The sequence below is a fragment of the Pavona decussata genome, unplaced genomic scaffold, assembly GCF_977016875.1.
Source record: "Pavona decussata unplaced genomic scaffold, jaPavDecu1.1 SCAFFOLD_21, whole genome shotgun sequence".
NCBI classification, from domain to species: domain Eukaryota; kingdom Metazoa; phylum Cnidaria; class Anthozoa; order Scleractinia; family Agariciidae; genus Pavona; species Pavona decussata.
Window position 1 is genome coordinate 3,707,530 of NW_028145444.1, and position 16,037 is coordinate 3,723,566.

Below are 16,037 nucleotides of genomic sequence, written 5' to 3' on the forward strand. Positions count from 1 at the left end.
ATAACAAAGAAATCTCTTTGTAAGCAGGAATTCGAGAACTCGTTCGAGATAAAAGCACCAGAAACTCAGATCATCAAAGATAAAAAAAAAAAAATAAAAATAAAAAAAAAAAATCCGTCTTGAATGTGTTGTTTAATTCTCTCTTTTTACAAACGGCTTGTGTAATCTTTAACTGGAAATATTTTTTGCGCATTGAACCGGAAACGGGAAAATAGAAAGGTTTGCCCAAAGAATGGACTAGAAAAGGTGACTGGAAACATGATATTTTGACAGTTTACGGGTCTGCCTTTTAATAAACTTTAAACAAATTTTAACATGTTTTATAGATTGACTCCAAACAATCTAAGATCAGCTGTCTCGTAGTCTTCCTACAGTTGTGTAAAGCTTTGAACCGGAAACGTGCATTTTTAAACTTCCGGTAATCTTGGCGACCGCGCCAGCGAATCCGTAACCAGGCCTTAGTAGTTCGAAGAATGAAAACCAAGGGAAGTAATACATCGCTTGTATGCGGTGTCACTGAATGTTGTTGTATTTACGTGGCGAGCGTCGTCGTTTTGACAGTAAATTCGTCGCAAAGGAAGCTGCAGAACAAGAGCATCGGCGATGATTTCTGTTTTGAATGACAGGCAGTTGAAAAGGCTCGCGGAGCACAAATATAGCGCTGAATGCGTTTCGATTTTGGATCCTACCCTTCAAGTTTATTGGCGATGGCTGGTTCAACAGTTACCAATGTGGATAGCACCAAATGCTCTCACGGTCTCTGGACTAGCCATTAATGTTGTTTCGTCGCTCATTTTAATTTCGTACTGTCCTCAAGCTAAAGGAGAGGTGAGTTTTGTATCTAAAATGGGGTAGAAACAGTACTTTCATTATTCGGAAGTTTTTGGTCCAATCAATTTGCCGTGTTATATAATTGGTGAATAATGCATGTAGCTTATACCTTCGCTTTGTTTCATTTTTTTAACATATTATTCCCTGCAATCAAAATATTGTTCGTTTGTAGTTGAGACTCTAATTTGTCTCGCTTTTATTAAGCACTTTAATCGCTCCCCGGTCATCTAGTATATTAAGTTTCTTGTCCACGAATATCTAATGAATATTGTCCACGAATATAAAGCTTTTCTAATTAATTTAAGAAAATGACCTTCCATTCATAAAGATACACTTCAAGCACGGCAACAGAACATTTTTTTTATTTGTGATAAAATCATATTTTTTTTATTAGTCGGACAGACTATGATGCAGTAACTTTTGACTGACAGTGTACAGCTGTACGCTGTACATGTACCTGTAGTTGGTTTACTTCCCAAGCTAGAAATTACGTGAAATTAATGCAAAACGGCTTCAATTTCATTTACCAATGTATTTGTAAATACTTGTTTCCAGCTGTGGGAATTAATTCCATAAACTGTTTACTTAAGCTTTGTATATTTATAATTTAAAGGCTATATTGTACTATATAAAATAATTTTAATTTTTGTCACCTCAAGAATGAAAAGATTATGCACCAATTAATTTGAAACTTCAACATTCCCTTCCCCACCCCCAGGGCAACCCCTGGGCATTTGAACTTTTAAAGGTTGTTTTTTTTTTTAATTCCCCCCTTCCCCCCTGGGTCATTCAAATGCCTTACCCTTAACCCTTTCAGCCCTAATACCAACAGGTATATTCTTATCACTGTCCTCCATATATTTCTTATGCTACTGGTTGGGAGACTTTGTCTAAAAATCAATGCATTTCATCTTTGGTGGTTATTTCCTTTATTCTCCTGACTTAAATGTTTAAAAAAGCAGCAATATTGTTAGGAAAAATTAGATGTTGGGCTTAAAAGGGGCAATTGCCGGTTTTCACTGTTGATTTTTGTCACGCCATTAAAAAAAAAAAATGGAAACCATTCATGAATGAAGTAAAGAAATTGACATGTTATAAATGATAAGCAAATAAGGAATCTGTCCTAGTGTCAGGTCTGTGCATTATTCTGTACTCAAGTAATTTGACAAAATGTTTCACACAAATTTATAGAGCTTAATATGGAGATGCCATGTTGGTGTCCTTCACATGGTGGCCGGAAATAGGAAAAAAAACATCTGGAGTTCACTTTTGCCAGAAAAGAGGTTAATGTTTTCCCTTGTGAATTTTTGAAGTTTAGAAAAATATTTCTCCTCAAACTTAAATTGTTTAGAATCCTGAAAATCACCAGAAGAGTCAAAAAAAGCACGGCCATCCTTCTGATGTCATGCACAATGAAAACTCGGAAATTAAAACTGTTCTATTTTCAAAAGGAAGTATGATATCGAGCTAAGAAATTGTGAAAAGACATATTTTTAGGTAATCTTTCCTTGAATGAAGGTAAACATTTTGTAGGCCTCCCGGTTTTTTAATTCTAGAATTTGGTGATGTCACGTGAAAACCAAGAATAAGCACTCAAATGCCCCTCTCCTCGAGGACAAAATTTTCACTTTACTCAAACAATTTTCATGCTTGCACACAGAGAGTTGTTAATGATATCTCTAAAACTGTTTCGAAGTGAAAGTGAAAATCCCATCCCATAAAAACTTCTGAATTCCCACAGACAAGGGTAAAAAGCCATGTGTGTTCTGGCAGATCAAAACATACAGTCTGTATCCCATCCCACCCCCCTCCCCCTCTCCCCTGTAAATCCAGTTGAAATTCCCCATCCTTCCCAAGCAAAGATTTAAATTTCTCACTGACCCCAGGCATCAGGTGTACACGTATCTAGTCAAATGCCCAGGGTATCTATGGGAACAGTTTGTGGAGTACCTTTACAATGCCTGTCAGCCAATTAACACCACATTGCTGTAATTTGCGTGCAAATAAATTATACTGACAGTAATTAATTTTGTTGGTAAAAATGTTCGTTAGAATCTTGGTCCCAGTTGTTTAAAGAGTGGATAACTTTATCCAGTGGATAAGTCGCTGTCCTTATAAACTGTATTGGTTGCAGTGTACTGTACATTTTATCTGCTGGATAGCATTTAAAAAATCCACTGTTTGAAAAACCAGGCTCTGGTTTCACTTCACATGTAAGATGTGCATTGCTTACATGTGCAATAAAATATACAAAACTATAATATTGGAAGCTGTAAGAGTGGCATTTATTTTAATGATAATAAAGTTAATTTGTGTACTAATTCTAAAATTTTACATTAAAAATTTTACATACAAATTATTTAATAATTTCTTGTTTATCTCACAGGCACCATGGTGGGCATTTGTTTTGAGTGCTGTTGGTTTGTTTATATACCAGTCCCTTGATGCTATTGATGGTAAACAAGCCCGACGTACAAAAAGTGCATCACCACTGGGAGAATTAGTTGATCATGGTTGTGACTCTGTTTCTATGGTGATAATGATTTTAGCTATCTGTGTCGCAATGCAGTTTGGTTTGGAACCAGTTTGGATGTTCTTCATATCTTTTATGGCGACGTTCATGTTTTACTGTGCCCACTGGCAAGCGTATGTTTCAGGAACTATAAAATTTGGAACGTGAGTACTTACATGACTTTGTATACATTTATCATGTAACATTAATTTTATCATAATTTTTTTTTTTTGGAGGGGGTGTGGGGGGTACAACTGCAAAGATCTTTCTTTTCAAAAACAACATATTATTTTATGATAGCCTTTGCATGAAGGCAATAAAATTAAATGATTAATATTTTAATTTAACATGCTGACATACTACTACATACTACATGTGCAGTGTAATGGATGTTAAGTTGTAAAGCAGGGCTTAATACTAATGTTTTAGCTCACTTAAAGCCCAGTGGCTAGTACAGCCTCACTAATTCGCTTTACAAAAAGGGGAGAGAGGGAGGTCAGACATTTTTTTTATTAGATGTGTAATAATTACTGTTTACTACATGTACATGTATTTACTGTTTACAAATTTCATTATTTGCAACTGAATTTCAAGTTGATTTGAACACAAAATAAGCCTTAAATCTAAGCATGCAGCACAAAAAGCAGCCAAACGTACAAATGTACAATGCAGGTCTTGTTCTCTTGATTTGCTTTTGTGGTTATTAAATTATAATAGTTTTCTGTCCAGGCCCCAGTTGTTCAAAGGCCGGATAACTTTATCCAGTGGATATTTTGTCACTTTCTGACAGTTTCAATCTGTGCAAAGATTTCAGTATTTCATGTGTACAAGCGAATATGCACACTCTAACCACAGTCTAGTTTTGGAGTGAACAAAAACCTTGGACAACGTTTAACGTGAAGTATATTTTAGACCCCGAATAGTGCCTTATCCAGCGGTGAAAGTTATCCGGCCTTTGAACAACTGGGGCCAGCACTTTAGTGCTTTATGATAATATTTTTAGTAAGTCAAAATGGCCAGTGAGAGCACAAAACCCACTAGCCAAAACTGAATTTTAACCAGTCTGTGGCTACATGTAGTTGGCTACCATTAATCTTGAGCCCTGTGTACTTGTAATTAGGCAGGTTTTCATTAGTGATGGAGTCAGTGTCATACATGTAGTCAGAAGCAGAAAGCATTAAGATCAAGTGGAAATCAAACAATGGAGTTGCAAACAGAAGTGGAAAAATCAACTTTCAGTAACACATTTGCTTATTCTCAGGCACGACATGTTTTTTGCTGCCCAAATCAGTATAATTTCAGATTACCTGAAAACACGCATTGTGATTGGTTTATTCGTCAGCTTCTGCTTCTCCTACTAATTCTTGGGACTCTAACTCTGCCAATAGTGAAAATCAGCCCTAATACTGAAAAATTAAGGATTTATTAGCTTAATATACTGAACCGTTAATGTTGGCTTGAGGGAATGCATTGTAGGCACCAGTCGAATTCTGCAGTTTACTTAAACATTGCTGATAAAAAAAAGTGTTTAAGATGTGGTTTGTGTGCATGGTTCTAGCCAGTAGTCAAGGCCTTACAATTTATTCTTTCATGTTTGTTTGTTTTGTTGTAATTGTTGTTGTTGTTGTGTTTTTTTTTTTTTTCATTTTATTTTAACTGAAGCCTTCCAGGAACCTTCCAGTGTAATTGGAAATTTGAAGCCAAGGAGAATAGATTATAATTATAATAAATTGTAACAGCATTTAGAGAATACCCCCCTTAATGCAGAGAACTTCAAGACTTCCCTTGAAGAAATTGCTAGTGTTGCCTTTGTAGATCTGCAACAAAATACTCCACTTTATCTTTGCAGAATTGATGTGACTGAGCTTCAGTTCGCCGGAATGCTTATATTCTTTATTTCAGGAATCTTTGGTGTTGAAGTGTGGTCTCATCAGGTGAGCTAAGTTTCCATTTAGTGGCTGTAGAAAATAATAAATATTGCATAACATGATTGAAAATATCGAAAATGAAGCTAGTCCATTACTTTCAGGGGCCAGGTGGAGGTAGGATTTCATAGGATTTCCGATTGGACAGTCAGCTATGTGGTCTCTTCATTGGTGTGTTGTTTCCTTCTAAAGACAAGAAACTTTGCTCCACATTGCATCTCTTCACCCAGGGGCCAATTTAATAAAATGTTTACACTTGTAACTTACAATCTGGGCCCTTGTTATTGCACGCTCATGCACAACATGAGTCCGCTTAACTTTGTTAGAAGTTTATTTACCAATGAGTTTTGAACTCATTTCTGAACTAATCATTGGGTTAGTTTTCCTGTAGGCTTGTCAAACTAACTGCCCAGCTGGTAAACTACAAGTGTAAAAGGTTTATTGAATTGACCCTTGTATTAATGGGTACCAGCAACATAGTAACTGCTCGGAGTAACCCTACAATGGACTAGCATCCCATCCTGGTGGGGGGTAGGGGGGGGGGGGAAGAGTATTAATACTCCTACATGTAGCTGCTTCATGCCACTCAGAAACTGGATTAAGCTCCAGCGATGTGGGCCATTTAGCTTGTAGTACAACTTTACCATTTTAACCACTACAGTGTAGAGTGTAGTGCTCAATATAATGGTAACTTTATTTTAAGATGTCATGATTATTTAGGTCTTGTTCAACTACATGACTGTACATGCGCCTGGTCCCTTGCAAAAAAAAAAAAAAAAAAAACAACAACAACAACAACAACAACTTTGAAGCCTAAACAATGCAAGCAGTCCTGATTACCTGTTGATGCACAATTCCCCATCCATTAGTTAATGAATTCATTTATTTTTATTTATTTTTTTTTTTTCAGGTACCCTACTTTGATGTTTCACTTAGGGCAGTTGTTTTTGGAATTTGTGTGCTTGGTTCTGTTTATGCTCTTTCAACAATTTTTATCCAAATATATGAGGGCGGAAAAGGCAAAAATGGTTCAACCGTAGCCGTAAGTTGTTTATTTGGTTGTTATTATGTTTATCTAGTATGTGCAGTCACTTTTTCCTTCAGTTATTTAATATTTAATTTATTATATACTTTTTTCTTTTTTATTTACTGTCAAAGTGATATTTACATGTGTTAATACATTGTGACTTAAAGAGTTTATGAAAACAGATGGTCCTACTGTACATGTACCTTGGAAGAAAATATAAAATGAGCATGTGTTATTACAGCATGTTTTACTGCAAGAACTAGCTATTAAGTAAAAGGTTTCTACACTCCAAAGCTAGAAATGGAAACTTACAGTATATGCAGATCTGATAAGTTTAAAATCATCAACATGAAGTACAACTGTAAATGAGAAATTGATTATACCGTATGTACCGTCTGTACATGTACATGTACAATTATTTTCAATTTTCTATTGACTGCCAAAAGTAAGCGTGTAGCTGGATATTAATTATGTACTTTAACTAAAATCATACGAAATGCAACTAACATGTATACATGTACATGTACAATTAAACAGAACAGCCATCCATCAAAATGTTCTCTGAAAACCAATTATATTCCTTGCTTCTGTTTGTGCTTATGCCTCCTTTGCTCTTTTTAGGGAACAAGTGTCTTGTCACCATTGTTCCCAATTGCTTGTATGATTTATATGGCCTATCTTACTGCAAGGACTTCATCTACCAGTTTATTTCAAAAGCATCCATGTTTGTTTGTCATGGCATTTGGTATGGCATGTTCCAAGATCACCATCAAACTTGTGGTATGTTTTTAGGACTTCCAGAGTACTTAGACTACTGTAATAATAAAACCCTTCTTCCAGTGCATGCAGCTGCTCCCCCCCCCCACCCCCACCCCCCACCTTAAATGACTGTTTGTTGTTACTGTAGGTGTCCCCTTTCCAACAAGTGCCCACTGCAGCTGTATCTCAAGACTGCCCCTATACTAAAAGGTGCATCATTGAACTGTACCATGCGGGGCCCCTTTTCTGATTTAGCACTCCTGCATGTACAGGTGTATAAGATAGTGACCTTGAAGCTGTGGACAAAAAATATTAATGATGACACTCTGAAATTGTATTGTTGTTGTTCTTATTGTCAACCGGTTAGCTCAGTTGGCAGAGTACCGGACTACCGTGCGGGAGGTCATGGGTTCAAACCCCAGCCAGACCAACACTCAGGGATTTTAAATAACTGAGGAGAAAGTGCTGCCTCTGTAATGACATCTGCAAAAAAAAATAATGGTTAGACTTTCTAGTCTTCTCGGAGAAGGACGATAAACCGTAGGTCCCGTCTCTCAACACTTATTCCTAATAATAATCTGTGGGATGTTAAAGAACCCTTGGCAATGTTCAAAAAGAGTAGGGCATGGAGTTCCCGGTGTCATGGTCTTGTATCATTAGAGCCGTTGTTCATTGACCCTGAAAAGCCCCAAGGGGAAGTGGTCAATTACATATACATACACACATACATACATACTGTTTTTAGCTAGTTTTTGTGGTTGTCCATCAGGTGTTTTTACATGTACTGTACATGTACACATCTATATCAATAAAAGAAGTATTCTCAAATAAAAAACAGCTCCGGAAAAAATGCTGTCTTCCCAACAATGTACGGGAGTTGCTTATCATACATGTATCTGCTGTACATTGTACATATGAATGCTCTCATAATACAGTAATTATGATTCTGTCAAAACAGTATAAATGCATGTACAGCTGTGCCCTGTTTGCAATGAAGCACCCTCCCTGAGCTCCCAAACTAATCAAATCTTTACAGTATTGGTACATGTATATAATTTATGTATAATTATTAAAAGGTCTTAAATTGTGTAGACTTTTTACATGACTGTGACATTAACACTGTGCAAGAACTTATGAAGTGCCACAACACAAGGTCAAATTTTAGTAGGAGCAAATCATAAAGAACCATTTTCTGATTGCATGTACTGACATATGCATGTAACACCATGAATCTAACATACATGTACATCTGATTTTTGTTGACAGTGTTAGTACACTGTACCTTGTTTTCCACAAACATATGCCACGCGTTGATTCCAATCCTAGCAGTATGCAGGATGTTTGTCCCATGAACCTAGTTTAATGGCCTTAGCTCCCACGAGTCTCCTGTAGCTCAGTAGTAGAGCATCCAAACTAGTAATTGGAAGGTCGTAAGAAGGTTCAACTCCTGTTAGGAGCACTCAGATTTTTTTTCTGAGTATGCCTGTGTCATTTACTGGTCAATACGTCATTCTCATTTCTTGACCAGGCTTAACATATTCCATCACATTATTACCATTATTAATGCATATGATTGCTCTTCTAATGAAAAAGACAGTGGTCTCCATTCTAGTCTCACGTACATGTAAATAAATGCTTTGAAATCCTGAAACCAGGTTGGGTGCATGACACGGAGTCCTGTTGAGTTTAAAGATTCCACAATGATTGGAGGAATTCTTCAGATTCTTAACATCCATTATGGCTCACCTATTGATGAGTACCTTTTACTGTGGTGTATGATGGTAAGTTGGAAATTTCTTCCTTTACCCCTTACTGTACAAATTGTTTACTTTTTGTAACAAGTATGCATGGCTCAAAGCAGGATGACATGAACGTTGTACACTGTGTGTTTACAGCCTCACCTTTACAAATTGGATTTTTGTTACCGTTCTTTTTGGCAGGAAAAGGGACCATTCATAAGTAAGTCCTTCGCTCCTCCTTCCACCTGGTTAATACATAGAGTCATAAAATTAATTAAATTACTGTAATTAAATTAATTGCCGTATTTATTCGATTAACTGCCCACCTTCGAATAAGCGCCCACCTCCAATAAACGCCCACCCTGAAAGCCCAAAAAGTTTATAAGCGCCCACCCCACCCCACCCCCCCTACCAACAAAAAACAGTTATGTACTATCGCAGCGCAAAGTATGTGCAGCGTCAGTTGTGCTCAAAAGTTGGTTTTAGATACGGTAGTCAATGAACTTTTACATTATTTATGACTTTTTATGATAGCATTTGCATTTTATTTTGTCTTTTGAAGCGAAATAAACTTGTTATGCCTTGTTTTGCTATTCTCTAAAAATGTCCTCGCTTGCTGAAAATGTTGGGAAAATAATAAGCGCCCACCTCAAATAAGCGCCCACCCTCATGGGCCCAAAATTAAATAAGCGCCCTGGGCTGAGTTGCTCGAAGCATGGTTAGCGCTAACCATTGGTTAAGACGTACTAAAACCTATAGGTTGTCATGGTATTTAACGCGGGTTAGCGCTAACCATGCTTTGAGCAACTGGGCCCAGGGCAGTTAATCGAGTAAATACGGTAACATAAAATTAATTCAAATAAGCATTTAAAATGCTTTTAAGGAAGCAAAGAAAGGAAAAACGAAACTTAACTTGCGGTTTAAGCATTAATTTAAACTGGACAATCAGCTCTCTTGCAAAGTCAAGTCACCATTTCGGTCATTGCGTGACAACCCAACACGTAACTACACATTGCATGACAACGCATCAAGGAGCTGCATAGCAGGAGACTGTCCTGGCTAATTTTTGCTGTTACGCTGTTGAGGCAAAGTAAACAACCAAAAGTACATGTGGATGTTATCTGTTTTGGAGTATTGTACATGTATGTCACGTCTGTGTTCTGTGACATACACTGTAACAGCTCTCTGCAGTACATGTATCTGTCAAAAAATGTACTAACCATCGCTGAGTACATGTACTCCCTGATTGGGCAACAAGGGACAGCAAAAACCACATGGAAGAAGGCTTAAAAAAAAAAAAAAAAGAAAAAGAAAGAAAAATTCAGGCTCTAGTTTTCACCATGTAACCTCCCTGGCGTTTGTGAGAGGGTGCATGCTTTCCAGCTGCCAAACTGTTAGTTTGCTGTTTCTTTTGATAATAATCATTATGTCAAACTGATCACTTCGAGAATATGGCTTACGTGGAGCAAAATTCAATGTAATGTTCAATAAAATAGAATTTATCTTAATTTTGCATATTGTTCCACACTTTTTTTATTATGGAAAATTAAATAATTATATTAACCATATACTTGTACAAAGCCTCCCACGCAGTCGTTTTTAGGGGACTCCTCCCCACAGACACGAGTCCTCTAGAAACGACTGCGTGGGAGGCTACCATATACAGTGTATCTACCCAAATTTATGAAAAAGTGGTTGATAAGAACTGGAGTGCTTTTTATGAAATGACACCGAATCATGGGTTTCATGGCCTTGATTAGGTTTAGAATGATGCAAAAGAGAGAAGAAAAGGAGAAAGAAGAGAGAGGAAAGGGGGAAAAGGCTTCGCAGCCTTTTGCATTTATATTGGCAACTTTTGAGGTAGTTTTTGAACAACAAAAAACCATTCGCACCATACAGTCAAGGAAGCATGACTCGAGCAAAGCCATTTTGAAAAATCGGGGAATATTTTATTAGCTTTATATAGAGTACCTACCTGGATTTTTGACAACGGGCCCGCTCAAAGTTGCATAGCCTTTTTATTTCGGTCTCGTCTTTCTTCTTTCTTCTCTCTTTTCACATCATTCTGAACCTTCTCAGGGTCATAAACCCAATGATTCGGTGTGGTTTCAGCATGGGCAATAGGAAACATGGGTTTCCACTGAATAAAGACTACATTTATTTCAAATAAAGTTGAATTACTCACAATGAAGTATATAGTCTTAGGTTTTTTCTGGTCGTTTCTCCCCATTTATTTCTTGTAGAATTTAGCCCTAACATTCTATATCGCCAGCATGCATTCGTTAAGTCTAACCGACCGTAACGAATGCTGACGAATTTGTTATGCAGGCTAAATTTGTTTTGAGTCAAACGGTGCGTTGTTACTTGTTAATCAGGGCTATTCTACAAGAAATAAATGGGGAGAAAAGACTAAAGACTTCTTTATTGTGAGTAATTCAACTATATTTGAGATAAATGTAATATTTATTTAGTCGAAACCCATGTTTCCTATTGCCCATGGTTTCAGGACAAAGTGCACAAGCTTTCATCGGCCTCACCTTTTTAAAAATTTGGATACATGTAGTTATTTTATTCCACGGCAATGTCATTGAAAGTCGCCAAACATTACCAACCTTTCTGCTCGATGAACAAATTAAATTAAATTAAAATACAAAAATACAATTCTTGAGCGCCATAATCCACTAGCTGTCCAGGGCGCTTTACCATTAGATAATAATTTTAAAAAATTACACAGAGTAAAAATTAATTGTAAAAGTTACCATTCAACTTGACATCCTTAAACACTCAGACAAGTCTCAAGCTTAGTTTTAAGTACTGCTACGATGATGATTGATGATGATTGCCTAACAACAATTTTACATTTTCCTTCACTCCTTTAGGGCCATGTGTTATTTGAACAATTACGCTACAACTTTGCCCTGGGTAACGAAATATGTAACTACCTCAACATCTGTTATTTCCGCATAACACCGCCAGGGGAGTCCGAAGACAAAGACAAATAGCACATGCCAACCTTAAACCTGCATAATATGAGCTTTTAGGATGACAATGAATTCTGTGTGTTCAAACTGTACTCGATATCCAATTCAATTGTGGCTTCCTAGTTGACGACTCCAGTTCCTGATAGCATGTCAAGGTTAGCTGTGCATGCACGCGCAGGCTGATTAGTGTGAGCAGATGTTTTAATTATTCTTCTCTAATACTTTCACCACCGAACCTTTTGTCAAATTCCTGTATATTGCCAGGTGAAGAATACACGCAAGTCGCGTGTAACGAAAGAAGGCGTTTTCCCTCTGGTCTAAGTACAAGCGAAGTGCATGTAATTCCATCTCATGTGAAAGTTCGTGTACATTTTTACGCGCGCGTTATGTGCGCGAGTGTTGTGCGTAAAATCCAACATGCCGCATGCATTTTACGCGTGTGTAAATGCTGCTATACACCTGTATCTGTTCCCAGTATTGGAAGGCGTGAGGTGCCACTTCTGTTGATTAGGAAGAAACGTACTGTACTAACACTATTATTACTTTCTCATTTCCTTAATAATTCATGTAGAGAAAACAAGGAAATTACTAACGTGAAGTTTTTTTTGGAAGTGGGATTTTAATTATCATAAAACTTTTGCTTTGATTTTCTCCAAGAATTATCATGGTTTGAGAAGCCACGTGTATATCCCCGGGTATATCGCACACTTGAAAGAGTGTTTCATCTTATTTCCAATCTCCTCGAAGTTAAGTTTAAAAAACTTAGCACCGCCTCACGGTGTTTGGAAATTAGATAAAACACTTCTCGTTTTTGTTATATTACCTGGAACTGATGCAGCTGTTTTGCAAACCTGGCCCCAGTTGTTCAAAGAGCGGATAACTTTATCCACTCGATAAGTAGCTATAGACCTTTCTAACTCGGTGGCCATGTTGAGTCTCAGGAGAATAAAAAGGCTTTGTTTTCGCACGGTTAGCCTCGCCCAGACGCGAATTCAGTGCGAGGCTAACCGTGCAAAAACAAAGCTTTCTATTCTCCTGAGACTCGACATGGCCGCCGAGTGAGGAAGGTAGCTCCAGCGGAGCAAATGTACTCCAACCAATGCTTTTGGAAAGTTTTCCACACAACTCCATTCTTAAATTTGACGTATGCATGCTTCTACTCTATTCATGAATTATAGGACTATCGAGAAAATCTTGCACATATTTTATCTGCTTGATAGCGAACTATCCAGTGGATAAAATTATCCGTTCCTGGGGCCTGATAACCAAGTCAGTAACGCTTAAATTGAGTGCCAATTGAATACAAATTTGGTGTATATTTCTATGGGATGTTAAACCAATGACATAAATATTATTAATAATAATATTTTATTAAATTTTGGGGTTTGGTTTTTGGTTTCTTAAAAATAATGTGCATACACATGTAATGATATTGTTTCAATTGGCGGTCTGCTTTGAGGTTTCTTTTTCCTGACACTCAACACTAATCACTTATAGCTCCCCAAAGTATGATCAATATAATTTTAATGTAATAAGCATTGTTTTAATCACTTGATCTCCAAACTGAACCATTAAAAATTTGTTGCGTTCGTTAACATGCAGCGTTGATTTTTCCTGTTAATGTTTCTCATTCAAAGCAGCTGATATAGCATGAAATTTTTGCGGAAGTTGTACTTTGTGGATTGAGTTACTCGTTTTTTAGAGCTTGAGGACAGTGCTTCCCTATACAGAGGTATTTTCCATGGTTTACGACTATGCGAGAAAAGCAGATCTCAGCAAGCGCTTTTCAAAACGAAACTTGGGGGTATTATTACCACGAATTTTTCAGAGATACTTAAGCAACAGCGATTCTAAAAAGTTCTTAAACACAAAACTTTTTTTTTTTTTCCGAATTTGAACTTACCGGTAGTTATCTCTGAAAAATGCATGGTTATCCCCATTTTTTCTATTCAAAATCCAGTAGCCCTTGCTAAACAATGCTTTTCCCGCATAAAGATAAACCATGCAAAATACCTTTGTATAACTAGGTACGGTACTCTAAGAAACCAGTTGGGAGTACAAAATGTAAATTTCTTATAATTTTAAAGGGGCTATATCGCGTATTTTTAGTATCGCTTTAAAAGGGACGTCTAAATATACAACAGGGGGATGAAAAGAAAGCCTAAACTGTAAATACGTTTTTTGGCTACAGATTGCCAGGAAGAAAGTGGATTTCCCCGAGGGGCGTACTTCCGTATATAAGCTGTATAGAGGAGTATGTACTGCCCTATATAAGTGATATACACTCGATTGCAAAAATGTTGACACCTAAAAAGCATAAACCGTGAACGATGATTTGTGGGTAGGGTTTAAACAAATAACCCCATTTCCATAATCAGCAATATACTATTCTCATTCTTTGCAATAAAAAAGTACAGTGCTGACTTAATTCTTCCGAATAATTTTCCACCAAATATTGCTTAAGTTCATTGACTGATTTGAACTTAGGCAAATCGCGAATTGTATATCACTCAAATTGGCCCTTGTTGGCCAACTTGGACACATTAAGGAAAGCTTGGACAGTTTCCATCACTTACCACGTGCCACTTATTTTGGTCATCAACCGTCGAACGAGAATAGAATATTATGCAAATAAATTTGGTACACTTATACCCGTAAAGCCATTGGGTCTCATCGTTCACGGTTTATGCTTTTTAGGTTTCAACGTTTTTGCAATCGAGTGTATATAGGTATGTGCAGCACCAAAGGGTTTGTACCCCGCGGGGTACTGCCCTATAGAGGTATGTGCAGCGCCAAAGGGTATGGGTTTTGAGCCATTTTGGCCTTAAATAGGGAAAAGATTTTAATTGCTTTGGTATTAAAGTCTGAAAATGGGTGTGGATTTTACAAAAACGGATATAGATCTGAAAATGTGTACGAAGTTTAGAGGCCAGGTCTGAAAAAGGAAACCGGAAAAATGCGTATTTCGTTCTGAAATAGGTTCAGGGTTTAAAGAACCGAGCCGCACACCCACAACAAAAATTCCGAAGAGTACCCCCATGGGATTACGTTTTGAAAAATAAAAGATTCAATATTTTTTATTGCGAAGTTTATACATAGAGCGATATAGTCCCTCGAAAAATTCCAAAGAAAAACGAGAAATTTCGTGCCAGTCGACGGTAAATCGCATTTTTTCAAGCAATCTTGTACGCGTAAATGTCACAGTCAAATCTGATTATGGTTGGGATTCCTATTGGAAATGTTTAAAGGCTTTTTTTTCGTGAAGTGTTGGTATGTTCACTTTATTATTTATTAGGGATATAAATATGGGTTAGGTTTCTGAGTGGATTCAATCACAGCTGTCAAATGCTTGTAACAACTCTTATATTTAAACATTTGGTGCCGGTCTGAAAGACCTGTTTTTATTTTTCACACAATGTGGTGAGCGGATTGAGGCAGTCGCGTTCTCACAGCTGGGGTCCAGTAGAAAATTTGCCAAGGTGGATTTCACCGTTAGGCCATTTCCGAGTTGCTTTGAACCTCTATGAAAGCGAGGCTAAGTGCAAAGCTTTTCTTGTGAACATTAATTTTGAATAATTTTCACAATAAAAACACTCACTATGCACGAAGCCTCGCTTTCATAAAGAGGTTGAATGAAACTCGGAAATGGCCTATTGGGCGGCTATCAACTATTTTAGACAACTAACTTCTTGAAGTAAATTAAAAAAAATAAACAGTACTCAATATCATCGGGTATGTTTGTGAAATAAGCAAGGTTTACCACGTTCGCTCTATAGTTGCGTTTTAAATCGAACTGAAATAAAGTACAAATTGTTGATTTTGTTGTTGTTGTTGTTGTTGTTGTTTACCAGGGCTCGGTTGTTCGAAAGCCGATTAACGCTAATGCACGATTAAAAGTTAATCTGGGTTTTCATCTTGCTCATTTAAAATGGTTTAAAAGGCTCATTTCAAGCTTAAGGTTAAGAAAAGTCTACGTCAAAACTGAGGGACAAAAATCTTTATTGATTAGTAATTAAACTCAAATCAAAGTTCACGTTAACCCAGGATTAGCTTAATGGCTCTGAACAACTGGACCCTGGGCCGGTTTGTTCAAAAGCCGATTCACGGTAATCCACGATTAAAAGTTAACCGAGGGTTTCATCTCGCTCACTAAAAATGATTTTAAAGGCTCATTTTTAGCTGATGGTAAAGAAAAGTCTAAGGCAAAACTAATGGACGCAAATCTTTTGGACGAATCCTTACGGATTAGTAAATATACTCGAA

The 16,037-nt window shown here is 37.1% G+C and overlaps 1 protein-coding gene across 1 annotated transcript; it reads left to right on the forward strand.

Annotated features, from left to right (window-relative positions):
• The first annotated feature begins 449 nt into the window (after positions 1-449).
• LOC146486279 (choline/ethanolaminephosphotransferase 1-like) lies at positions 450-15,591 on the forward strand. The gene is made up of 7 exons (XM_085099844.1): positions 450-828; positions 3,218-3,507; positions 5,193-5,277; positions 6,179-6,310; positions 6,917-7,075; positions 8,710-8,835; positions 11,673-15,591. The coding sequence occupies exons 1-7, from the start codon at positions 604-606 to the stop codon at positions 11,793-11,795; spliced, it is 1,140 nt and encodes a 379-aa protein (XP_084955970.1). The 5' UTR covers positions 450-603; the 3' UTR covers positions 11,796-15,591.
• The last annotated feature ends 446 nt before the right edge of the window (positions 15,592-16,037 follow it).

Coding starts and splice junctions, on each gene's coding strand:
- LOC146486279 (XM_085099844.1), top strand. CDS start 604: ATGATTTCTGTTTTGAATGACAGGCAGTTGAAAAGGCTCGCGGAGCAC. Junction 829..3,217: donor GTCCTCAAGCTAAAGGAGAG/GTGAGTTTTGTA, acceptor TTTATCTCACAG/GCACCATGGTGGGCATTTGT. Junction 3,508..5,192: donor GGAACTATAAAATTTGGAAC/GTGAGTACTTAC, acceptor TTATCTTTGCAG/AATTGATGTGACTGAGCTTC.